The sequence below is a fragment of the Ptychodera flava genome, chromosome 9 (assembly GCF_041260155.1).
Source record: "Ptychodera flava strain L36383 chromosome 9, AS_Pfla_20210202, whole genome shotgun sequence".
Classification (NCBI taxonomy): Eukaryota; Metazoa; Hemichordata; class Enteropneusta; family Ptychoderidae; genus Ptychodera; species Ptychodera flava.
The window spans coordinates 44,947,096-44,973,539 of record NC_091936.1 but is presented as its reverse complement, the minus strand read 5'-3'; the positions used below and the strand labels follow the sequence as shown (position 1 = coordinate 44,973,539).

Genomic DNA, 26,444 nt, shown 5'->3' with positions numbered 1-26,444 from the left:
TCGGGCCGATCGATTTTGCGTTGTTGAAAATTTCAGATATACGTTGACATTAAAACATATATTACTGTACATTGCAGGGCTAAGCCCATGAGCTAGTATAGAGTGAGATAGGATGTGTAATTTTGATTAAAATAACTACTATGCACAGTTCACTTTTCATAGGAGCTGTGTTGTTTTAACATTTCGAAATACTCCTCGTCACAGACGTGATTGACCTCACTGGCTGTGCGTACTGCAGGGTCGGTAGTGTCGCTAACCAGTTTTTGATCATACGTACCACAGCTCGCTTAGCCTCGGGGCTACCACCGTATCATGTAAGATTACTATTTGACAAAACTGCGCTTAAATAAAACCTCATTACCAGTAGCCTAGGGAGACTTTGGTTACATCACTCCAGCTCGAGGAAATTAATCACCATACTGTGCTTTTTGTTGGTTTTCCCCTTAGGTTTTCCTCTGCCGCGATTGCAGTTAATCCTGTAGTTCTAATTACAACTTTACTGAGACATGTAACACGTGGAAACAGTCTCCCTAGACGATTTCTGCCTGATTGACAACGATAATTTTTTATATGTGTTGGGGGGGGGGGGGAGGAAGAAATTTCAAATTGTTACCGTCGATGATTGTAACATTTCACTCTTGCACTGTAATAACTTGTATGTTTACGATTTGAATCTTGTATTTTTACTTTTTCCATTTTGTCTTTCAATATATTTACAAATCTAATAATTCTTACATAGGACAATACACGGTTTAGGTTTACCAGAAGTGAATGCGCCTTACTTGTATTGCTTTACTATCAACTGAACCCGTAGGAAAGGGCATTACTTATGAGTGTCATTGACATAATACTCTTTATTTAGTTAAAGAGCCAGTAATGCTAACTTTTAATATTTTTTCACAATTTTTGTTCTTAATGTCGACCTAAATTTCCTGCACTACTCCCCAAAGCACGTTGATATACACAGTATCACAGAGAAACGTAGACAGTCTATGTTTGTCTGTGACAGTATTAAGCTTGTCAACCCAGCCTTGTCAGTGTAAACTTCGTTCTTATTGTTGACAAATGAATACTCGACGTCTGTATTAGAATATACAGGTAAACAATAACAGCACATTTTTAAAGTTGGTCTTTCAACACTTTTTGGAAGTTCAATGAGAACTTGTCATTGATATTCAAAATAAAAATTATGAAAAACCATCAAATGTTAACATTACTGGCCTTTAACATAAAGCTAAAGTAAATAAATACTTTGTTTTGAGTCCGTTTGTGCGTAGCTTTTCGTAGTTTTTCGGGTGTCTTTGAATTATATCCATCGTTGGCGATAATCTGAGGCAAAATCAACCATGGCCCACGACTTTTAAATATAATTCTTTACAGCATTCATATCAAAAAGTTTCAGGACAGTATATTAACACCCATTGTGAATAACATATACAAACAAGGAAACACAAAGCAAAGATCTTATTACATGATTTTACATAAAACAAAATATCACTTTTTCACACTTTTGTTCGTTAAAGCTCCATTAGCTGTAAATTTGTAATGCAAATTCATTCATCGAGATCACCACAATACCCAGCGTATCTCATTCAGTGAAACCGACACACGTACCGTGTCTTCGTCAAGGACCTCGGTTTCGGTGTACTCTTCGGGGGCAGCGTAGCGTACATCGGATCAGAGGAGAGGTCCTGGGCTGCATTAACAAATACTGGGGCGCCTTGACGGAAAGATCCGTCGCTCGAGGCCGCCGCTACGTTCCCCTCTTCTTACGGGGAGCGTAGAGAGCGCCCTCGAGCGACGGATCTTCCATTCAAGGGAGGGCTTGAGCTTAGAAATTCCCCAAAATATTTTTGGGTCGGTCACCGTGTTCAGCTGATCGCCATTTGGCAAAATTGACACAGGAATTCTCGATTTGCACCATCTCTAATGGTCAGTATTTGTGTGGTGTTATGATCATCCACAGACAAGGAGCTCCTTGTCTGTGGATCGACCATGTATCGTTCAACGAGACCAGAAAATAATATATTGCACGTCTAGTCTCATTCAATGAGACAAGCATCAACAGGACATAGCATACATACTTTAACATTTCACTCAATATGCTTGGCGCGTGCCATCTCAGTGAATGAGACCAGTACTGAGAGGCAATGTCGCTTGTGGTTCAGCCCTTCACGGCGAAGACTCCTCTGAGTTACAGGTAGTTGCAATAATTGTAGCCTTCAAGCCATGCGCTGGCTTTTTCCAAGATATTGGCCGCGTAGCGCTATTAGTATATGGCCAGGGCTACACAGCCAACATGGCGGAAGAAGCCAACAGACGGCCCAAGGGCTACAGCATTGCTGTTAGGTTACAGGGGCCTTTGTCGTGCACCTAACCACAAGGACAGTCTAGAGAAGATATCACAGCGGCAGCTTCATTCGCTGGAAAAATGAGGAGAATTATCACAAGTCTCCGAAGGCTTTACACTGTCGAGGGGAAAACCTACCGCCGTCATGGAGTGGATGATGTCGTTTATTTCATCCATTCAGCCTTTAGTATCACCAGAAGCCGGCCGGGCAAGGCGCTCCAATCCGACACCTGCAGATGGCGGTCAGTGCATGCAGCGTGTGTCAAGGTTGTCTATTGTGAAGTAAGATATATTGTGACGATTATTTTGCGATTTCGTGAAATGTGTTAATTTCAATGACGTTTTAGTCTTGATGTCATGAGATCCTATTAAATGCTTGAAATATTATGTTTGGGATTATTTTCTACCAACAAGTATGGTTACAGCGAAAGTGAGCGGATTTTGTTAGATAAGCGTGTTTTGTCAGTCATCTTACAAACTCACATGTGCGGATAACGTTACCCTTGACACAAGCCATGTCGCCGGTTGCAATATATATAAACGAAAATTTGTGATGAGTTTTAAGTTGTTTTCGAATTCTTAAGTTTTCTTAGCTGTATCGATTGCAAATCTTTATCAAAGTAATAAATATTGAACCTGTGGCCCAGACGTGGTATGATCTTCCACTCTCACTCTGGTTCAGCACGTCTTCGAAATATCGTCTTTCGTTTTACCTGTTCACAGTAGTGCTTACTTTCTGTGTACATAGCATGTCAGATGTGGTCGACATTGCCGATTGCGATGTAAATACAACCATTTTCAGTAATAGAGCGCGAAGCCACTGCAGTGAACTGCAATAAAACTGCTTACACTAATTAGTTTCAGCTGTAGCCGTGGCCACTTTGGTGTTGAACAAGGCTACTTGATACAGACAAAAAGTCTGCTTGTACAAAGGCAAAACTAGCTCTGTCTGACGCTCGGGTTGTAAATGAGAGTTTACGATTGGCACCCTGTGTTCAAGATTAAGATACAATGTAACATTACCATGCACTGGTCCATGTACAAATCTTTTTTATTTCAACTTCCCAAGACAAACTGTCTGCATGGGACATACAATGTTGTCGACTTTGCCAGCTGGCTACAGCTGAAACTAATCAGTGCGAGCAGTTTTATTGCAGTTCACTGCAGTGGCTTCGCGCTCTATTACTGAAAATGGTTGTATGTCAATATGGGGTTTTCTCTGATTTCATCACGCACTTTGTACCACAACCTGCTTTGTGAAAGGTCCTTTCCAGCCTTTCCCTATTGAATTATGATTCAACGTAGAGGTGAACTCTCGTATTTGTAAATACAATCACCTCGCCCACACGCGACCATGTGATGTGTCACATGTTTTCTGAATTGTCAGCGGAAATCTGTACTAGGCGTGCTTTACCGGTATCTCTTGTTTGACGAATTGGACTTTCTTTATTGAAACCAACAAAATCAGAAGAAGTGTCTGCAAATGACATGAACAAACTATTAATCTTAAAAGAGGAAGAGTGCCTTCGTTGGGTGGCATATGCCAGGAAAATAAGGAAGCCTGGGTTTTGCTCTGTTGAACGGATATGTTAGACTTGCTCTAAGTCTGTGGGAACATAAATATCAAAACAGAATACATTGAAGGAATGAACTCGAGCAGATCGTCACGCTAAGTGGTAGGCTGTTGCGTATATCGTGGGGTGAACGCCTTGGCCGGCCAGTTATTGATGCCGAGAAAAAGCCAGGCGACCTAAGGCCAATCTACCGATATGTGTCACAAAGCACTATATTTTATCTCGCATTTCATTGCAAGTTCCATGATAGAAACCAAGATATGTTTTGACTTTGCAAAATCCCCTGTTTCATCGTTGGGCTTACTAAGAACGGTTTAGCGTATGGCCAAGCGAGGGCACTTTGGTTCAGTCTACATTAAAATGTAGCCTAATAGTTATCGTTTTGAGAATATAATAAGTACAGCGAATATGTAATGTAGGGTCGATCGTTAAACATTCAAACCTTTATTCAGCGGATTATTGGAGATGAGCTCTGAAGCATCGATATAAGCTGGCCGTACGCATGTTTTGATTGTGAGCTTCTAATTGAGTGCCGGATACACACGTACACGTAAGCGGAATTCACGTTGTTATTAATAGCATGTCAAACGTAACAATTCAACATGCGTTAATATATTCATGAATACGCAACTTTTAATACTGTGTTTTCTCTTCGTCTCTCCGCAGTTACAGAATATACGTAGCCCGCACCCATTTATGACAAATGGCGAGATTTCTCGTATTACTGATGTTAACTTGTGCACGGTATAGCGACCAGTCAAGGGATATCAGTAAATTTCGCGATCGAGGTAAGTCGGTTTATGTTGCATTCCTCAAGGTATTGCGTTTGTCAAGTTTATTGCATTCTATTGTGATCAAGATAATCGCACATTTCTTCTGGAATTTAAGATGCAGGTAGTATACTTGCGACTGTTATAAGGGGCTGTGGTAGCTTATAACAATACTCAGATTTCTTTACACAGTTTACAGAAAGCTATTAAGTTAGATTGAGTGATTACAGGAAAATAAAAACAAATAACTCAAGTTATGGTCGTGTCACGTTTAGTATTGTAAAGAGTTTGGGAATACATCTTTAGCCTAATCCATAGTGACATAGCTTTAGGAAGAGTTTATCAGATTTAACATTTTCTTTAAAAATGGAGTCTTATTGCTTGTTTACTTTCGTTCTTGGTTGAAGGTAGAATGCGCCTCGGGGACAGACGGTCAGACTCTCAAACTTTTAAAATTCTTTTCTGATCTTCCACTTGTAGGGATTCATTCTAAAGCTCTTGGTGTAAAAAAAAACTTTTCACTGTCGTAGCTTTTCGAAAATTCTGAAAGTATTGTTCTTCATTGAGTTAGCACAGGGATGGCTGCCATTTTGAATTTCAAATATCGGTGAAACTAGGGTAATTTGTTTCGATAGAATGATTGAAATGTTCCTTAAAGTTCCATTAGCTGTATCTTCTGGCGATTTTTCCGTTAGTTTTGATTGAAATGATCACTGGCTCATGTTGAAGAGTCTGTCAAATAACAGAGAATCGCATATTATTCGGAAAGATTACGTGCCCGACAACTAAATAACATGTGATTTTACAACGAAAATTTCAATTTTTGTCCGGACAGAAATACAAACTCTGTTGACACGCGGATTCCAACGTAGGCATTCTTCTGCACCTGCGCGAGCCATTTACAGCAATTTAAAAATAAATATTCATTACTTATGCCTGGTACTTACGTCGTAGTCCATTGTCCGAACACGTTGCGTAGCCAGATGTCTGGCAATCCACGACGCAATGTTGTTTTGATCCCGCAATAAAGGTGAACTTGTACATCTCGCGTGATCGCGGCGTCACCATATCTGCGTTCTCCCCAGCACGCTGAGCATGCCAGACGTCAACAAACGAGCTCGGAAGAGCAACACGTTTGGACAAAAATTAGCAGTTTTATGTGGCTATAACATCACTAATCATGTTTGTTTCTTCGTAAAACAACATTTTGCAACAAATATGAGCCTCCAACATGGAATTTTCCAGGGTAAAATGGTCAAAAGTTACAAATAATGGCCCTTTAAGGAAAGTTTGAGCAAATATTCAAGTCTTTCACTTTCGAGATGCATACTACCTTAAACGATATATGGATAGCATTTCACAGTTTCATTTCTGCCATCGCATTATGGAGCTACACTGTCCACCTGTCCTGAAGACCACGATACATTCTGTTGTCTTATCAGCTTCCGGTAAGATTGAAGTTTTCTTCAATCTTTCGGGGAAACAGCAAACATTCTTAGAGACCGTTCAGTGATAATATTTCACAAAATGTCTTTCTTTTCTGAGAGAATCGCACGAATCCCTTGATACGAGGAAAAGCTTTTACAACAAAAACAATGTCAGAAGTCTTCCGAATACTACCAAATACGACAATTAATTATCAGATACTTTGCTTTCGTTTTAGATAAAAGTCTGTGTGCTAACTTTACCGAAGCAAGCACACATTCAGTTATAATACAGGAGGTGAGTTTTCAAATATACACACTGCCATACCTGTCCAACGTTATTTAAAATGAGATTCGTTTTCCTTTTCCCTTGTATTTTGAATTTATTTGCAAATGCTCAGCGATAACTAAGAAAAGAAAAAGTAGATGTCATGTGCTGTTACAGTATATTATTGAAATCGCTTTGCTACCTTGCATCTTGTTCATTTCAAACGGTTCTGCGTTTTAAAGATTGTTTCGGGCACAATTCCTTCATAAGAAGGTACCAGTAATTTTAAGAAATCTTGAATGGAATTGATTACGATAGCAGATGTATTACACTGTAATTTTAATGATTTTTTAATGATAATTGAATTAATGTAAGAGAGAAGCAAGCATTCCAATCGAGTATGACAATTACCTTGGCTGCACACATTACAAATGCAACCGTATGATATATCATAAACATACAGTCTCTAGATTGCTTCGACTCAATGAGAAGGCATCATTGATTTTAGAACCAAAGTCGCAGCTTTGGATCTTTTGATTGTTCAAATTTATAAAAAGCGTTGGGTGCCCTATGGTTGAAAGTTGCAATACTACAAATTACCCATATAAAACAAGTGTAAAAAAGAAAAGCAGATTAAACCTACATTGCTACAGTATCCAATTATCCCAATTGTCCAATTATCAAGTTGTGTTTTTCACACAACTTGAGATAGAATGCCCCCAAGGAACAGATAGTCGCACTCTCAAGCCTTTACAATACTGTCTATGGTGTCCAATCCATGCCAAAATTACTACTTTGATTTTACAACACAACATGCCATTCCGAATTCTATTTTACAATTCAACATGCTATTTCACAACTCAACATGCTATTTGACAACACATCATGGACTTCCAAATCCTATTTTACAACTCAACATGCTCTTCCCAATTTCATTTGACAATTCAACATGCTATTTCACAACTCAACATGCTATTTGACAACACATCATGGACTTCCAAATCCTATTTTACAACTCAACATGCTCTTCCCAATTTCATTTGACAACACATCATGGACTTCCAAATCCTATTTTACAACTCAACATGCTCTTCCCAATTTCATTTGACAACACATCATGGACTTCCAAATCCTATTTTACAACTCAACATGCTCTTCATTTGACAATTCAACATGCTATTTCACAACTCAACATGCTATTTGACAACACATCATGGACTTCCAAATCCTATTTTACAACTCAACATGCTCTTCCCAATTTCATTTGACAACACATCATGGACTTCCAAATCCTATTTTACAACTCAACATGCTCTTCCCAATTTCATTTGACAATTCAAACATGCTATTTCACAACTCAACATGCTATTTGACAACACATCATGGACTTCAAATCCTATTTCACAATTCAACATCCCATTCTAAAGCTAGCTCTGCGGAGCAGGGCAGTGTTACTGGCTATCGAACAAGATTCAAAATGGCGGACGCGAAATGGTCCGCCTCGCACAGAGAGAGAAATGCGAACTTTGCACAAGTCTAAAAACGCAGCTTAGTACATTGTGTATCTAAACAAAATGAGCGTGCTCGAAAACTAGGATCGATCACGATTATAAATTAAAAATTGGCTGTTTTTGGAAAAGAAACTGCGCGCTGCAATCAGCAGTTTTGTCTATTGTGCACCGTGCGTGGGAGGCTTATCGTGAAAGACCGAGATTTACTATATGGCGCATCTGATACGGATATGGTCCCATCGCATAGAGAGATGAAAATAGGCTTTGTCTAAGTTCAAAAGCACAGCTTAGCTCATCGTGCATCTAGACAAGTTGAGCGTGCTCAAAATAGGAGATCGATCACGATTTTGGGTGAAAAAAACCGATTGTTTTCGGTGGAGAAACTGCGCGTTGCAACCAGTGGTTGGTTTTGCCTATGGCGGTCAGCAGGGCTGTGGTGGGAGGCCTTTAGCAATGGCCACGATTATACCCTTCAGATCTCCCCTTCCCCCCCTTTCTTGGCCAAAGAATCATAGTATATCTGATGCAGACTAAAATACAAATGTTTCAGAATTTTGACGGATTTTTTTTCCTTTTACCTAATGCAATAGTGCAGAAGAATACGGATAGCGACATTACAGCGACCTCTATTGGTTGTTATCCACACAGTCTTTCTCGCGAAGTCCGTTCCAACAGAGCTTTGACCCTTGTCTGGCCCCATATTCGTATTTTACATCTCCGCTTGCTGAGGCTTAGTTGTCAGTTGTCATGGCTGTAATGTCGCTATCCGTATTCTTCTGCACTATTGCATTTCACACGCACGGTATTCAACCGTCAAGACAAGTGTACAAATGAAATTTTGAAAAGAAAAATACGGATTTGTAATGTTTAAATAAAGTTTAGAACATTACAATGGAAATCAGTTTCGTTGAATAGTGAAATACAAAGAAAGTGATTGTTTGTCATATGGTTGGTGAATATTTCCCATTTTATGTACCGATGCAAGCTGCCTGAATTGTTGAATTCTTGTTAATTAATCATAGTGTAAAGACCCACAATACAGTTGTTAACAATCGATATCACAGATATGATTTTTACATTATCTTATATCTCGAATTACTTTACGATGCCAAACTTCAGTGAAAGAAAAAATATGATAAACAGAACAAAAAGTTATAAAATAAAAAAGTTACTTCATTTACTGGCCACGATCATACCTTTCAGATCTCCCCCCCCCCCCCTTCTTGGCCAAAGAATCATAGTATATCTGATGCAGACTAAAATAAAAATGTTTCAGAAAGTAACTTTTGACGGATTTTTTTTCCTTTTACCTAAGTGCGTCATCTGTTTTTCTCAAGTTTCTTTGGCTGATTATTTTTATTGAAATTTGTGGGGAATTTTTTTTTCGAAAATTTTCCACTCCCCAATGGTCCACCCCTTAACGGCTAAAGGCCTCCCACCACAGCCCTGCTGACCGCCATAGGCAAAACCAGCCACTGGTTGCAACGCGCAGTTTCTCCACCGAAAACAATCGTTTTTTTTCACCCAAAATCGTGATCGATCTCCTATTTTGAGCACGCTCAACTTGTCTAGATGCACGATGAGCTAAGCTGTGCTTTTGAACTTAGACAAAGCCTATTTCATCTCTCTATGCGATGGGACCATATCCGTATCAGATGCGCCATGTAGTAAATCTCGGTCTTTCACGTACCTCCCACGCACGGTGCACAATAGACAAAACTGCTGATTGCAGCGCGCAGTTTCTTTTCCAAAAACAGCCAATTTTTAATTTATAATCGTGATCGATCCTAGTTTTCGAGCACGCTCATTTTGTTTAGATACACAATGTACTAAGCTGCGTTTTTAGACTTGTGCAAAGTTCGCATTTCTCTCTCTGTGCGAGGCGACCATTTCGCGTCCGCCATTTTGAATCTTGTTCGATAGCCAGTAACACTGCCCTGCTCCCCAGAGCTAGCTTTAAAATGGGATGTTGAATTGTGAAATAGGATTTGGAAGTCCATGATGTGTTGTCAAATAGCATGTTGAGTTGTGAAATAGCATGTTGAATTGTCAAATGAAATTGGGAAGAGCATGTTGAGTTGTAAAATAGGATTTGGAAGTCCATGATGTGTTGTCAAATGAAATTGGGAAGAGCATGTTGAGTTGTAAAATAGGATTTGGAAGTCCATGATGTGTTGTCAAATAGCATGTTGAGTTGTGAAATAGCATGTTGAATTGTCAAATGAAGAGCATGTTGAGTTGTAAAATAGGATTTGGAAGTCCATGATGTGTTGTCAAACGAAATTGGGAAGAGCATGTTGAGTTGTAAAATAGGATTTGGAAGTCCATGATGTGTTGTCAAATGAAATTGGGAAGAGCATGTTGAGTTGTAAAATAGGATTTGGAAGTCCATGATGTGTTGTCAAATAGCATGTTGAGTTGTGAAATAGCATGTTGAGTTGTCAAATGAAATTGGGAAGAGCATGTTGAGTTGTAAAATAGGATTTGGAAGTCCATGATGTGTTGTCAAATAGCATGTTGAGTTGTGAAATAGCATGTTGAGTTGTCAAATGAAATTGGGAAGAGCATGTTGAGTTGTAAAATAGGATTTGGAAGTCCATGATGTGTTGTCAAATGAAATTGGGAAGAGCATGTTGAGTTGTAAAATAGGATTTGGAAGTGCATGATGTGTTGTCAAATAGCATGTTGAGTTGTGAAATAGCATGTTGTGTTGTAAAATCAAAGTAGTAATTTTGGCATGGATTGGACACCATATACTGTCCTTTGGCTGTCGCCACTTTTGGACACTCATATTGAAGCTCAGTGAGTAAACAAAGTTACACCGTTATGCTTCCCCATAGAGTTAACACAGGAATGTCGTCCATTTGTTGTTAAAATGTCCGACAATATTGGGTGATTTGTGTCTTCAGTAACAAATTGTGCAAGTTGACACCTGATTTTTGTTCTTTATTCGGCCAGAGAAAGGTTAAAGTTGCCACTACAGAAAGATTGAGCAAGAATTTAAGTCATACATTTTTATCGCCCGACTGTATGTCAAAAGAATATTAAACATTCTGCACTAATGCTGTAGAATGACATCATAAAGCTCCGAAAATGGCAGTATTACGATAATTTGCTCCTTTACAAACAATAAAATATTTCAAAGCGACTGCATGTATACCTTCTTTAAATACTCAATGTCTCACGACACTGATTTATAGAACAGTCTGCATAATATACCATTTCATCACATTCTCACATGGTCAATGAAGTACCTTCCAAAATCACATGACCGCCGGCATGCTGTCTCGTTATGTCAACCAATGAAATGTATTTTCGTGTTTTACATGTTTTTTCTTTTACAGGTGTCTCCTATTGGTACAGAGGTATACCAAATACCAACCTTTAGCCGAAACGCATCTGCTCCGAGTCGAATCTTCATCGACAGCACAACAAACAAGGTATGGAATAAAATAGGCTTTTCAAATAACAAGCACTTGTATGTCCTCGAATCTACCTTAATAACCTTGAAATGACCTTGACATCATTAGTTAGATATAACAGTAATGCGCCGTAGACTTCTCTTCACCTGCTGTCAGAGTACCAAGAAAGGAGCTTACTGAGCACACGGGGGATATGGTTCAGTCCCCCGGGTTGGGGTTCTTTGTAACACGGTTTATTGTATTTTATTTTATTTATTTTGACTGTCATATTTTAAATACAGATTTCGACTCAAAACGTTCTGACGGCTTTCTTTATTACCTACAAGTCATTATCTCCTCTCCAACCTGTGTACACAAATGCCAGCGGGCTAATCGGCTGTCCGTATCAGTGGGTTAATTGATTAAGTCAACACCACAGCAGTTCCAGACGTAGTAAAATAAGACCTTTTTTTACTATACGTATGGGACTGCTGTAGGTGTTGACTTACTCAATTAATCCATCTACTGATACTAACAGCCGATTAGCCAGTTTGCAATGTTTGCGGAGCAGGTAAAATGGCGTGTGTACAGGCTGGAGCGGAGATAAGGACTTTCAAGTAAAAAAGAAAGCAGTCAGACGGTCTGATTTGAGTTGAGATCTTTATTTGACATATGACAGCCGAAATTAATAATAAAAATAAAATAAAATAAACCATTGTACAAAGAACCCTACTCCTCCCCACCCTAGGGGACTGACCCCATCCCCTGTGCTGAGCATCATATTACCCTTTTGTTACAAATAAAAACATCATCAGGGTAACACACCTAACAGGATACATAAATATGTAATGTTTCTTGAAGGTGTGCTTTTGTACTAACTTTTTGACAAGAGCATTTAGGTAGTATACACGGTCGACACAGATATTGAACTCCTTTTGACTTGACTGGAATCAGACTGTTGCGTCCTTCTATTATCGTCCGCTGTACAGATGTAACGACACTTTTTGTCTTCAGTTTGTCTGAATTCTTTGTGAACGGCTTTGAAGAATAATTAAAGGAGGTGAAATCCCGGAATAGTGGCCGTCATGAGTTTTACTTATTTGTTAAGTTGAAGTAATTTTGTCAATAACTATGAAATAAATATTTTATTTTGCAGTTGACCCTTGACTTTTCGTATTCAAAATTATTTCATTGAGTGGAGAGTTATGTAAAGGTCAATTTCATATTCTTCTGATACTGTCGTATCTGTGGAATATCAGCAGATCAATAGTAGAGTTTAATACACTTCTGAAGGTTTAAATTTCTTCATGAGATCGTTTTGTCCAGCATTTGGTCATATTAAACACCACACCATGTAAATATCGTCCTAGGTGTTATGTCATTTTTCTCCAACAGAATGAAAGATTTGATGTGAACAACAGCGGTACTGTATACCTCTCCGGCTACCTTGACCATGATATTGATCAAGAGTTTGATCTTAGCGTATTCTCACTGGAGCCACTGGTAAGTTTGCCTCGCGTATCTGGCTTTCCATTGAATTCCCGCAGTTACAAACCACAAAGCAATACCATACCCGCAACATATTTCGTCGAAATGAAAATTTGTGTTATACACACAATATACCAATGAATAAAACACCAAGGGTTTTCTTATATCATGAAAAATGTAATCGTTACAGATCACAGGAGACAAGGTTTGCTTGAAACATAGAGTTCATGTGAAGGTCGAAGATAATTCTGTTTGGCCACCAAACTTCAATGAAAGTTGTTGCTTTTGTAATGGCTACAACAAACGTCCAAGGGACTACGTAAGTAAATTTCCTATAGCTTTTACAAGTTGTTCATATTACGGACATTTCGCAGTTTAATATCAGTTTCGATTGCTGTGTTTTTAAAGTAAAAATAACAGCTTCTTGATCACGCTTTGTCTTATTAATGCTCGTCTTACTACATTCCGTTGCAGCCATTTTTTGTGGAAATTTTGTTCGGGGAAGCAAGAGTTCCTCTGGAAGAAACAACGCCACTTGTATGGAAAGACAAAATGTTCTTGGATAGCAGTCCAAATAAATGTAAGAAAGACAATACGAGTGCTGATTGACCTTGTAATTTCCGATAGTTATTTGCTTTTGTTGGAACACAAGAAACCATTATAGTTAGTCGACTGTCTCTCAATCATGATTACTAGTCATATTAATACTTGCAACTGCAATATTATGTAATTTGTAATATTTTTTATACAAAGACGTCCATATGAGTCATATTCCACCTAAAATTCGTGCATCCGGGCCTGTAAAAATAACTATACGGGCTATACAGGTTGTTCATATCAAGTTCAGCTGTCTTGATATTTCAGGTATTATTCAATATGCTGTGTTTCTCGAAGGTTCTTTTCTTACAATTCTACCGAACAAAAATTTGTCGACGAGTAACTTTCACGACGTTCGTTCTACTCTCACCCTGATTGTAAATATCACACAAAAACATCGATGACACCAATATTAATTTTTGAAAATTTAGTCATCGAATGCTTTAAAAATCATTTCAGATTATAAATATTAACAATACTACAGATGAATTTTCACACAAAGCAAATTTAGATGTCCTATAGAAATTACAAGTTATATATTCGTCGACATACCTATGGTAAGGTGATAACTTGCGGGAGACATATCAAAGTAACACATATATGAATGAATGACGTTACAAGCACTCTATTTCCCTATTTAACAGGTTCGACAGATTTGTATATTTTACTAGACGACTTGGATTTACAGAACGAGCTGTTGGTCAGTAATTTTCCTCGCTCTGCCATGGCAATAAGATGTGTTGACAGAAAGACGCTTGAAGAGTTTTTGGCTGGACACACACAACTCCTTCGGGTAAACTGTGCTATTTTAATGTTATATATGGCTCAGCCATACATATGAAGGAAGTAATGTACAGTAGAAGGTCAGCTTGATCTGTTTTCAGCTTAAAACATGCTGCCTCCGTAATTTGAGCTTTTATCCTGGACCACCACTTTAAATCTCTTCATCAAAAACTGAATGTCTTTCAGATCAATGACGTGCCAACAAGACTTCAGGAGAAGACGTGGTTCTCAAAGAGACGACAAAGTCAGTTTGTGAGATTCGATTTCGCAGATGCATTGATACAGAGGGCGCTTGACGAAACTCCCGTTTCGTGCGAAATATTATTTCCTGGTTTGAGACGTGCGTTCAGATTCACAACGGTATTGAAAGTGGTAGGTAAGGAGTCCTATCTATCTTAATACATTCACACAGAATAAGGAATCTATACTCAAACCATGTAAAAATTTCATTTATTAGCCAAATAATGGATGCATTATTGGAAAGAAAGTCAATTCTGACTTTTGTGGTCAGACGTTGGTTCAACACTTACAATTTCATATAACCGTGATTTCCTATAGTGAATACCTATTTTAATACAGGAATAAAAAAAACGTTCTATTTAACATTAATTTTGCATAATCATATCGCTCATGATATTGATTCGTGTTTATTTCTGAAATTCTTTTTGTGTGGATCTAAAATGTTAAATGAAATAAATTGATAAATGATGCTTTTGAGTGGGGATAGCAGTGGTCAAAGGTTTTATAAAATGTTTTGCAAAAATCAATGCAGAATAATATGGAAAAGTAGTTGCTACTTTTTCACCGAAATAAATGAATGAAACATTACGAGGCAGCTTCTGACATAATGATAAGTATACTGGGCTCGGAGTTGCTTTTTGAAATTTGTGGAAAAACCGTTCTTCATGTCACCGAGAACATACAAACCGTACATAAGTAGAAAGAGATTTGTAGGTTATTTGTAATAGAGTGACAAACCTGTTGCCACTTGCTGACATATGTCCACGAGTTTTCAAATGAAGCTATTTACTTAAGGTATTATGCGCCTCGAAAGTGAAAAACTGAAAACTTTTGCTCAAACTTTCCTCAAGGAATATATCAACTATTCTCTTTCAAAATAAAGAATAAAAATCGGGGGTCACCGTGCAAATTTTTGAGAAACATATTATCCAAGATTTTCGAATATTTGAAATTTAAAATGGCCGCCAACCCATGTTAATTCCATTGAGAAACATAAAATTTTCGATTTAAAAAAAAAGGTTGGTGAAAGTCTTTCTTACTCCAAGGCTACAAAATCAGTCCCCACAAGTGGTAGATCAGAAAAGAACTGGAAAAGTTTGAGAGTCCAATATCTGTTCCAAAGACACCGGCGCATACTATGGATATCCTTTACTAGTGTATCTGAAAAGTGTTTGCGATCATGGAGAGTTGAACAGATACACATATTTTAACGACTGATAAAATAGCATGTGTCGGAAAGTTTTATGTTGTACCAAATTACATTAATAAGCTCTTGCTCAAGGAAGACTTGAAGGTCTTAATTTACAAGTTTCAATTCTTATCCTGTTTTAAGGATGCCCAGATGGTTACTATGGCCTACAGTGCGAAGATGTCTGCATTTGCAAAAACGGGGCAGCATGCCACGCCTTGAATGGAGCCTGCAAGTGTACACCCGGTTGGCGCGGACCTGCATGCGATATACGTGAGTAAGGTGTCCACGTTGATTATGTTTTAATAAAGAAAATTGTATAAGAATAAGATGTAACTCACCTACGTCTGTTTACTGTTTGTTTACGTTATCTAAATGTTGTTGTTGTTGCATCATCGGTCCTTGACATGACAGTGAGACTAAGAGGTATCCGGAAATCGTTGCTTATACCGGGGTACATGTGTTACAATGAATATTGAGGTGTTTTGGATGGAAGAATGCAGGCGGTATTTGCAGACACACATTTCGATGTAATAGGAACATAATTTTACGACTCATTCTTGACTCGGAAAAAATATTCGAAAATTCTCTCATCGATAGACTATACTCTGCTGTTTTATGAGAACGTAATGGACAAATAGTAATATAGGAAAACTTAAGGGCTAATCTGTATAGTGACGCCATAGCATCATGTTATGTATCTTTTTATAATCTCAAAATTACTCATTAATATGACACTTAGATGTAGACCACTTTTCACACCTTACAGGTCACAGTGAAGTTCGTCTTGGTGCAGAGTACAGGGAAGCCTACTTCGGGGAGTATGTGTTGCTCTCAGCCACCGGTTACAACGTTGAGCTCAAAAATGATAATGTAAAATGGTATCTCAATGGATCAAATGAATTCTTGAGTGGCTCGAAAGATATTTTGGTTTCAATCAACAATAGGTGAGAGATTTTTATCGCTATTATATATATTTTTCCTGGTTATATTGTCCCGAATACATCGGTAAAGATGTTCTCTGGTCGACAAAAATAGACAGCTGTCTTCGATTACTAGTATAGTTCTCAAGCTGCTTGTAGCTATAACCACAAATGCGAGCCAAATAATAAGTAATTCCAAAACTTCGTGATTAAAACTACATTGAAACTTAACCATAAAAATAACCTGAGAACGTAAAGATGTTTCACGGACTACTAATGGCAATGCGTTCATACCCTTAACATTCCGATGTGATGATACACGTGTTGATTGGCAAAGTCCATTCATAGAATCATTTTTAATAGTACTGTCTCTCTGTCTTCTTTTGTCTGTATCTGCGTCTCTCTGTTTTTGTGTCCCCGTTTCTCTATATCTGTCTGTCTTTCTTTTTTCCTGCCCTAATCCCTTTCCATAGTTCGAACACAGTAAAATTGACAGTTTTTAGTGTTGCTGATAATAGCGCCGGAGTTTACCTAATTTCCGTAACCGATTCCGAGGGTAACAACTTGACAGATACTACATTCCTGTCCTTCAAAGGTTGGTATCAGGTACTGAGGTTAGAAATTTAAGTACATGTAGATGTAGTAGCAGGTAGCAAGAATGATGATATATCGGTAAGCTTGACTATTGTTAGTGAGATACATGGGTCACTTTGACAGTTCATTGTAAATGGGATAATGTAACGTTAATCGTTCGCCGATAGGCGGCGTGTGTCTCAGTCGGCAACACAAATCAATCATCATTCGCCTTTAGTAGTAAAGAGATATATTAACTTTTAATATCATACTCAGGTTGTCACGACAACTACTTTGGTGCAAATTGTGACTTGGCTTGTGATTGTGAAAATGGAGCTCAATGTGATCGTTATCAAGGTTGCGTATGCCAAGCAGGTTGGGCTGGTATCCACTGTGAACAGGGTTGGTAATTCTTTTATTGTTATTTTTACCGGCATTATTATATTATTTTGGTTCTTTTAATGTGTTTGTTGCTTTTCATATAATCATACGTAATTTACTCAACTAACGAAGATGTGTAATTTTAAACCCACTTATCTTATATCTGTATAAATATTTTAGTGCGTCAAAGTAAGATTGTTCCGATTCGAAAAAATAAGGTGCGTCAGTCAGTATATCTCACATTTCGTTTTAATGCCATTTCAGCGTGTCTATCTGGCTGGTATGGCAATAAGTGTACATCTCAGTGCTTGTGTGAGAACAATTCTACCTGTAGCACCGTAGATGGAACCTGTAGGTGCATGGCAGCGACTTGTGGACTGCATTGTCACATCAAATGCGAATGTGACAATTCACAAGACTACATCTGTGAAGAAAGTATTGGAAAATGTCTTTGTACAAGCAGTTCGAAAGCAAAAGGTAAAGCTTAAGGTAGAATGCGCCTCGGATACAGATATTTGGACTCTCAAACTTTTCCTATTCTTTTCTTATCTACCACTTGTCGGGGGTCATTTTGAAGCTCAAGGAGAAAGAAAAACTTTCACCGTCTTGGATTTTTGTAAATCGAAATTTCATTTTTACTCAGGGATGGCAGCCATTTTGAATGTCAAATATCGGTAAATCTTGAGTAATTTGTTTCTCTATTACCAAAACTTGCATGGTGACCCCCGATTTTTATTCTTGATTTTGAAAGAGAAATGGTTGAAAGATTCCTTTGGAAAGTTTAAGCAAAAGTTAAAGTCTTTCACTTTAGAGACGCATACTACCTTAAGTAGGAATGGCTAAAAACTGATTTTGCTCTCTCTGTTGTCAAATATGAACGATCATCGACACACTAAGTCATATTAAGCAATGAATATTTCATCAGAAGTACAATACATATGTGAGCATAATTCCTGTTTAAATAGATTCCCAACAAGACCGTGACAATGGCACACTGACGGTAAAGATAATCGGCGGCGTCGCTGTCGTGGCACTTATTTCGACATGCCTAAGTTTCGTCTTTTTTATCCGTCATCGAAACGGCTACAGAGGATTCAAGGCCCTTGTTGATACAGAATTTGATGACTACATACAGGTAAAGGAATCCACGTTTGAGAGACATACACTGACCGACACCGAATTACAGACAAACTGACAACTTCTATCGGGCCAGCATCATTCCAATTTTACTGTCACAATATACTTGTGTTATACCATCCTGCATTTAATGAGACGATAAGACAATAATTTCGACAAAGTGAAGTTTGACCTTTTCAAACTTCATAATCAGACCTTTTTAAATGAAAAGAAGAACAAGACATGTATGTGTTTTATATGCTGTTAACATAAAACCAAATAATGACCCTTCTCTCTCATGATATTATACGTTTTTGAATCTTTAGGGGTTAGCGCTTCAATTAGACATTGCAGAACATTCTCATGCTCTTTGTCTTTGATTGCTGTAGGGACTACTTCATGACCACCAAGATCTCCCCGATTGGAATCTCGGACGAGAAAAGATAAAAGTGATAAGAGAAATCGGATATGGTGAGTTCGGAAAAATTGAATTAGCAACGCTTGAAAGACGAAATGGACCAGTGACTGTAGCGATTAAGTCGCTTATCCCAGGCAAGTTATCGATGTTGTAAACTTTCATTTTATTACCTTTCATTAAGCGTTCTTTCTGTCTGTTTTTAAGTTATAGTTAAATTTGCGACAATAAGCAACATGTTTTAAACGAGAAATATTTGTGGAAGGTATCTGTCTTTGATGTTGACGCAGTTTTTGGATACTATTACAACTCACCGTTCTCTTCTGGGAATAGCTAGCGAGAGGACTTTGGGAACAGAAACAGAGTAGTTGCTCAACGTCTTCAAAGATAGCACCGTTTATACCTTGAGGTATACAGACACCTGTAATCTACATGTGCCCATATATGGTCAAAGGGGCGTGTCTTGGTATTCAAAATGCCCATGTGAGGGCGCCGTTTTTAAAAAAGCGGCCACCCGCTTAAAATCTGTGATAGGTTGGATTTTTTCTTTCCATTGTAATTGTGGCAAAATTCGGACAGGTGACAGTTCACCGTGTTGCCAGCTGTTTTCTGTCTCTTCTTTCTTCAACCGTCCGTCTGCTGTCCTCTTTACTAGTAAACACACCTCTCATATTCCGTGGTTATTCGAATACAATTGACATGTAAACTCATCATATCACCCTCTGTATATGTGGATATCATGCACGATCAGATCCTCTATTACTGCTAATACGCCAGTATTATTATCGTTTTATAGTTTTATATATGAGTGTAGGTATTACGTAATAAAAGCAAAGTTGACGTCAAAGTGAATGACCTCTGAAACAGTATTATGATGGTTGATTGATAACATATTTCACGTAGAACCATAGTATACACTCGGCCCCGCTGGGTTGATGTTGTAAAATCACCGTTACACGTCGATTAAAACAACGCCTTGGCCAATTATTAACTGCAGTTTGAAATATTTCGATAGCATAGACATACATGTATAAGCTACACAAATATGCAGAAGGTAACGCTCTGCTTTTATTTGGTAACGTAGGCTGTTATTCTCCTTTTATGAAACAAAATATTTACTGTTACCCTCTTCTCTCCATCGATATAGCGCAATGTCTTCCGATCTCTTACCGTGACTTTTGCCATGAGATCACTTGTTTAAAGAGACTGAATGGTCATCCTAATATTATAAACTTTCTCGGAATAGTACTTTCTGGAGGTAAGTAGTTCGACATTGTTCATATGTAGAATTTGCCTTTTCCAAAAGACAGCTGATATACAATGAAATGTGCCTTTAACCGGTTCATGCGGAGTGCATTGTTTTAACACAATTCGACCAAAATTTGAAAGTATAAAGACAAAAGACTTACACACATTCAAGCACAAACCTGAAATTCGGATAGTTTTCAATCGGATTCGAACCCACAACATACGGCATCAGTCGCCTAGCTGAAAGGCCACAGACAGAACCAGTCGGCTAAATCTCCACTCCCAAAAAAAGAGTGGTTCAATAGCCGGCTAAGTTGTTACATTTTTCTGAAACGTTATTACAGTTTTCTTCGGAACAAGAAAATGTATTTTCAACTACATATGTTGTCAAATGTCACTTGATACAACTGCTGCATTGAACATAAGCATTATTATTGTCATTCAAAGGTCCTTAAACATCATCATCATCATCATCATCATCATTATCATCATCGTCATCGTCGTCGTCGTCTTCATCGTCGTGGCCATGATTTGAATCATCGTCGATTGTATCACTATTTAGTAATATCCTAATCATCATCCTCGTCGTTGTAGTCGTCATGATAATTATTGAATAAGTTGATGCAATAACTTGCTTCAGATGTACAAAGCTGTTCTTCCCGCCGGAAATGAACGGCATTTGACAATTGTTGTAAAAGCTCTCAATTATAAGTATTATCTGCCCAACTTACACTTTCTAGAGCCAAAATATATTGTTGTGGAGTATGCTGCGCATGGTGACTTGCTGAGCTATGTACAGAATCTGAATAGTGAAAGAATAACATTTCAAGAGGAGAACAGGCTTATGCGAATCACCAGAGATACAACACTGGCCATGCAGTATATGGAAAAAGAAAGGGTTTGTATCTCATTAATAGTTCTATAATTAAAGTGGAGCCATTCTGGGAAATTCACAGTGCCATTTTAAATTTGTCATGTGATATTTATTTTAATGCATAAGGTATTAGGTATAAGGTATGCTAATCTTTTCTTGCAGTATATACACCGAGACCTTGCCTGCAGAAATATATTGATTATGGAAGACTATGTCGCCAAGATCGGTGATTTTGGTTTGAGTCGCGATATCTATGAAACTGGACAATATTGTAAAGACGCATGGGTAAGTGTCGAGACTATACGTATTTATCATCGACAGCGTTATTATAACTAACATTATAACTATTGTGTGTGTTTTATTGTAGGTCAAGTTTTTGGTTCGAATATGGCGCAGATGGAAATAATTTTATAATATTTGAGCATGATAATCATATTCAATTTAATAAGTTAGATTTGGGTAACTTATTCCAATTCAACGAAACGTCTTTCTTTCTTTATACTTTACTCGTCACCTACCTACATACTGTCTCACTAACAGTCGCAGGACCAAGGTCCGCTGCCTCTAAAATGGATGCCGTTAGAGTTCCTGACTCAAGGCATTTTTGAGAAGAAAAGTGATGTGTAAGTTTTGAGCTCTTATAATATCAAAATCGTACAGTGATTTTACACATAGCAACTCATCTACGTTTTGAAGCCATCCCTTGCCATTTTTGGAATTCGAATCCCAAGGTAATGGTACGGCAGACCACCGTGACTACACAATAAAAAGTCAAATTGATAGAATTTAGGCACACAATCCGTGGTATTAGTTCTTATCATACATTTTATGATTGTATGTAACTTTGATTCAATGCACTAAAATGAGATTCAATTTCTTTTAGTTGGTCGTTTGGAGTTTTATTGTGGGAGATAGCAACTCTTGGTAAGTAATATCTTATATGGACTCTAAATATTTACAGGACTTTAATCTCTCTAGCTCTATGGAAACTGATGGCGCTTAAAAGAGCCTGAGCTCAGAATTCACAACTCACAACAGCCAGCTTAACATAATTCCCGATACCAAGATATGCACAATGCATGCATACGCTGATATTAATGATTACAACTAAAGAAAATCATAAGAATAATATTCCTATCAATGTGAAAGTACTACTGGCGTACCATCATCACGGTAAAATCAAACAGATTTTAACTTTGCCAATACAAGAGCATGATATATAGTGGTCTTGTATTTCCAAGGACAGGCAGAATGAGGTAAGACGCTTTTCTGCAGTACTCGGATGCACATAGAGGTTTTAACGCTTTATTGGACATTAATGTAGCAATTTCCACCTTGCAGAAACGTAAAGAGGGATTGGGCTTGTTGCTTAAACATTGTAAATATTGCGAATATCAATAAGTCCTGAAATAAAGTCAATCACACATGCTCTTTGCCAATGAATTCCACGGGTGGTGTTCCTGCATCTACATCATACAAATGAAATAGAGATCACTTTTGCAGGTATGACGCCGTTTTCAAACGTTCCGACTAGTATGATGGTGAAATTTCTACTGGAAGGCCAGAGGCTTCGGAAACCTGAAAACTGCTCAAAACATTTGTAAGTCATTCCTCTAATGTCCACTTCTATTTGCAACACGCTCCGTTTTGTACATAGATTTTGCTTAATATCGTCTATGTCAACTGCTACTGTTATTTCTCTAACATGGTAAGTTTTCCGGTGTTAAAGTAGCTCTTCCAATTCAAACCATTCTTGTGATGATATCGCCCTCAATTTTGTTAAACACATCAATTTTGACATCCAATATGATAACCCTTCACAGATACGACATAATGCAGAAGTGTTGGCGATCAGAACCCGAAGAAAGACCGTCAGCGGAAGAACTTACCAAAGAATTCGAACGTTTATTAACACGTGGAAAGGTAGTTATCTGTCATTTCATTTTCTTAACAAAAGTATCCTCTTTGATTGATTCACATTCACACATACAGTGTACCTCTAGCAATTCGGTGATCTTTGTGTATATCTCGACAAACTTATACATAACAGCTTTTACTCTCTATACGGCGGCTGTGAAATTCAAAATAAACCGCGGTTCAAGGTAGAATCCGCCTCCAGGACAAATATTCGGACTCCACAGTTTTTACAATATTTTTGTGACCTACCATTTGTGTGGGCAATTTTGGAGATTATGGAGTAAATGAAGTATTCGCCTGCTTAGTTTAGTGAAAATTGAAAATTCTATATTCCTCCGTAGAGATAACATAGGGATTGAGGCCATTATGAATTTCAGATATCGGTAAATATTGGGTAATGTGTTTCTCTAGTACAAACATTTGCGCGCTGACCTGTAGTCTCATTCTTGATTTTGAAAGAGAACAGTCAGTTTAAAATTTACTTGAAGAAAGTTAAAGCAAAAATTTAAGTCCTTCATTTTTAAGGCTCGTATACCTTAAACGTATGGTACAAAAGTTGACTCGCGTAATTCTGTGCCAAAAAGGACATAATTTTACAACATAGAAAGTTTAGTGTAATATTTTGATGACAGTGTAGACTTCGTTTCAAACCATTTCGTACAAACGGTACAGCTATTACATTCACCCAAGTTTATTGATGTAAACTCTCTGTGAAACTAGCAATTATCTGTTTCGTTTTATTTTAGAAGTGCTTCGTTAATGTAATTCCCGATGACTTTGAAGTCTTAGACCTTTAGTGCGGTTGGTGAACATCAAATCTGTCAAGGTGGTAAATTTGCGTGGTTCAATGGAGAGTGTACAAACACTTCAGCATTGCCAATCGGCACTCTTTCAGTTCTTGCGGAATGAGATCATTTGTGACACAGGAAGAAGAGGAAACTGGAGATTCATCGTGCCGCCATGGAAGTTTACTTTCTTTGAAAGTGACGTATTTCATTCCAAGTCATCGCCTGAACTTACAGTCCATGGACACTTGACTAAGTTCGACTCTCAATAGAGCTTCCTACCCACTATAAGTGGGTGTACTTATGAAGACCAATTAATTTTAATTATTTACACTTTTAAAGAGCGGCCGAATTACTGGTAAAGTAATTTTCATCGGGGCTCATGAATACATCAAGAAAAGGAAAAGATTAGATACAAGAAAAGTAAATCACAAAGGCACGTTGCTTTTGACATATTCTTTCAATTTACATTTGTACAATTGCTTAAAGTTCTTTATCAGCCATCATCCAACAAGTGTAACTTTAAACGCGATTTTCTGTCAGTGTAGTCGTTATCACTTTCAATTTCTTTGTGCAATCCTGTAGTATAATACACATTGGCTGGTTTTGATCGGTACGATTCTGAGATGGCATTTTAGTCAGAACAGACATACCGACTTCTGCGATCACAGCGCATCGACCTGGTAAGCGGTGACATAATATTTGTTTGTGTGCAGTATTTATGTAAGGAGTAAAAAGTAATAGAGTTTGAATAACGGATAGAACAATATATTGGAAGCAATTATCTGACAATTTTCGATTCATTGTAAATACCGTTTATGCACTTTGCAGGCGCTCTTTCCGACAGAATAAAACCATTCTAATTGAACAATTGGGGAAGCAGCATCCTTCTCGGACACAGAAAAAAATTCTTAATTTTTATGTCTAATACTATTGACCTTAAACGCTTGTAAATATAAATAATATTTAATCTTCTCAAAAGGAATCTTATTTTCTAGGTACTGATATCAAAATCATTTATTTGTTAAAATTGGTAACAAAACTGTAATCGTTGTTCATATTATAATTTACGTGTTACCAATGTCTTTTCCATCTATAGTAAAAACCCCATCAGAGGTTTGTGAGTCTTTCAAGGGAAAACTAAGAATGCAATTGCATTATTCAACACATGGAAATGTTAAGGAAAACAAGGAGGCCATTTAGTATCATTCTTCGCGATATTTTAATGTAGGGTGTTCAAGAAACTACCAACATGGTTTCTTCAATAATTTGTAATCTGTCCTTCGTCTCAGGAACCTGGTACTAATAATTTATTATACATTATCACATCATTAATCATTGTAAAAAGTATCGATATCACAAAACTTGCTTGTGATCATTCTGGCAAGCATTCTGAGGTCTTAATTCATTACTTCATTTAAGTAAGAACATTATAACATTAAAAGCATCACAGTGACAAAAAGACAGTGACGAAATGCTTTCTCAAGAAATAAACTTTGTAATTGTTGATTTAGCGTGCTATTACGTATACTCTGTAATTTTGCTCAAGTATCTTAAAATTTTGATACATCTACAAGATATCAGTAATTGTAATTTTTGCACAAAGTGAAATAGCAAACAAGCTACTGTGTTTTCAGGAAAATATATTGTCACATGGTCGATCGATTGGAATCGTCAAAATTGTCCGGCACGTATTGTTCTCGACAGTCGATGCTATCCCGATTAATTGTACAAGGGGTCGGTATGTAATAACGTGTTACGGAGATATTTTATCTCAGACAAAGGTTAATGAACCTAGCGGACATCAGCACCAGACAAATGGTCAATTAAAACAACAAGATCTCAATAATAAGTCCATGTGCATACAAACCATATTTGCGACAAAATGTACATATGTTTGAATTATGAAAATAGTCAACACTTCATGAAGGAACATGATAATTTTACGTGATGGGTTTGAAACGTGTCACAGCGACATTTGAATATTAATTGTGACACTGATGTTTATGATTGGATGTATCTTTTTATCTTTAATTCATGTCTATCGTATGATAAAAGCCACGCCTTAAAGATAACGTTTAAAATCCTATTTTAAAACAATTCATTAAAGTTAGTTGCTTGAGGGAGAGGAACACCGCGGGCCCAAGACATTTAAACTATGGGAGAAGCGTTTCTTGGGCGATGGCAACTGGAAAGCTTGTCTACAGAGAAATAAAGTCTATGTAGTACCAACGAACTCTGAACGTCTCGTGTAGTCAATACACTGAAGATCCCCAGGTACCTCTCAACAGGCCAAGGCGAGTCCACGAGAAGAAACAAACGATTCCCCCTTGAAAAAACGAATAGTAACAAACGCACATACAGGCGAGTGGTATACCATTATCGGATAGTTGTAATTCCTCACAAAGTTTGATACTGTATACATATTTAAAAATATAACGGCGGTTTTTTAGATCATGATGTGCCACAGTTCTGAAACATCTATGCTTAGTCATTTACGTTGATTTCGATTAAGGTAGAATGCGCCTTGACGACGGATATTTGGACTCTCAAGCTTTATAGATTTTGTTTTCGTATCTACAACTTGTGAGGGCTTACTTTAAAGCACCTTGAATAA

General features: G+C 37.6%; 1 protein-coding gene across 3 annotated transcripts in view; it reads left to right on the top strand.

The window, feature by feature from the left end:
* The window catches only part of LOC139141155 (uncharacterized), a 44,788-nt gene extending 18,725 nt beyond the window's left edge, over nt 1–26,063 (top strand). For 2 of the 3 annotated variants that reach the window (XM_070710761.1, XM_070710760.1), the window contains 23 exons: nt 4,591–4,712; nt 6,358–6,416; nt 11,242–11,337; nt 12,694–12,801; nt 12,977–13,105; nt 13,261–13,366; nt 14,028–14,176; nt 14,353–14,542; nt 15,740–15,868; nt 16,365–16,542; nt 16,992–17,113; nt 17,368–17,493; nt 17,737–17,949; nt 18,438–18,607; nt 18,978–19,140; nt 20,151–20,261; nt 20,992–21,149; nt 21,288–21,410; nt 21,666–21,748; nt 22,009–22,049; nt 22,629–22,725; nt 22,949–23,048; nt 23,789–26,063. In XM_070710761.1, coding sequence (XP_070566862.1) covers nt 4,628–4,712; nt 6,358–6,416; nt 11,242–11,337; nt 12,694–12,801; nt 12,977–13,105; nt 13,261–13,366; nt 14,028–14,176; nt 14,353–14,542; nt 15,740–15,868; nt 16,365–16,542; nt 16,992–17,113; nt 17,368–17,493; nt 17,737–17,949; nt 18,438–18,607; nt 18,978–19,140; nt 20,151–20,261; nt 20,992–21,149; nt 21,288–21,410; nt 21,666–21,748; nt 22,009–22,049; nt 22,629–22,725; nt 22,949–23,048; nt 23,789–23,839 — 2,787 coding nt within the window. In that variant the 5' untranslated portion in view covers nt 4,591–4,627 and the 3' untranslated portion in view covers nt 23,840–26,063. Of the gene's footprint in view, nt 1–4,411; nt 4,475–4,590; nt 4,713–6,357; nt 6,417–11,241; nt 11,338–12,693; nt 12,802–12,976; nt 13,106–13,260; nt 13,367–14,027; nt 14,177–14,352; nt 14,543–15,739; nt 15,869–16,364; nt 16,543–16,991; nt 17,114–17,367; nt 17,494–17,736; nt 17,950–18,437; nt 18,608–18,977; nt 19,141–20,150; nt 20,262–20,991; nt 21,150–21,287; nt 21,411–21,665; nt 21,749–22,008; nt 22,050–22,628; nt 22,726–22,948; nt 23,049–23,788 lie in introns of those variants that run through there. The other variant, XM_070710762.1, reaches the window with a different exon arrangement.
* Nucleotides 26,064–26,444: the final 381 nt, after the last annotated feature.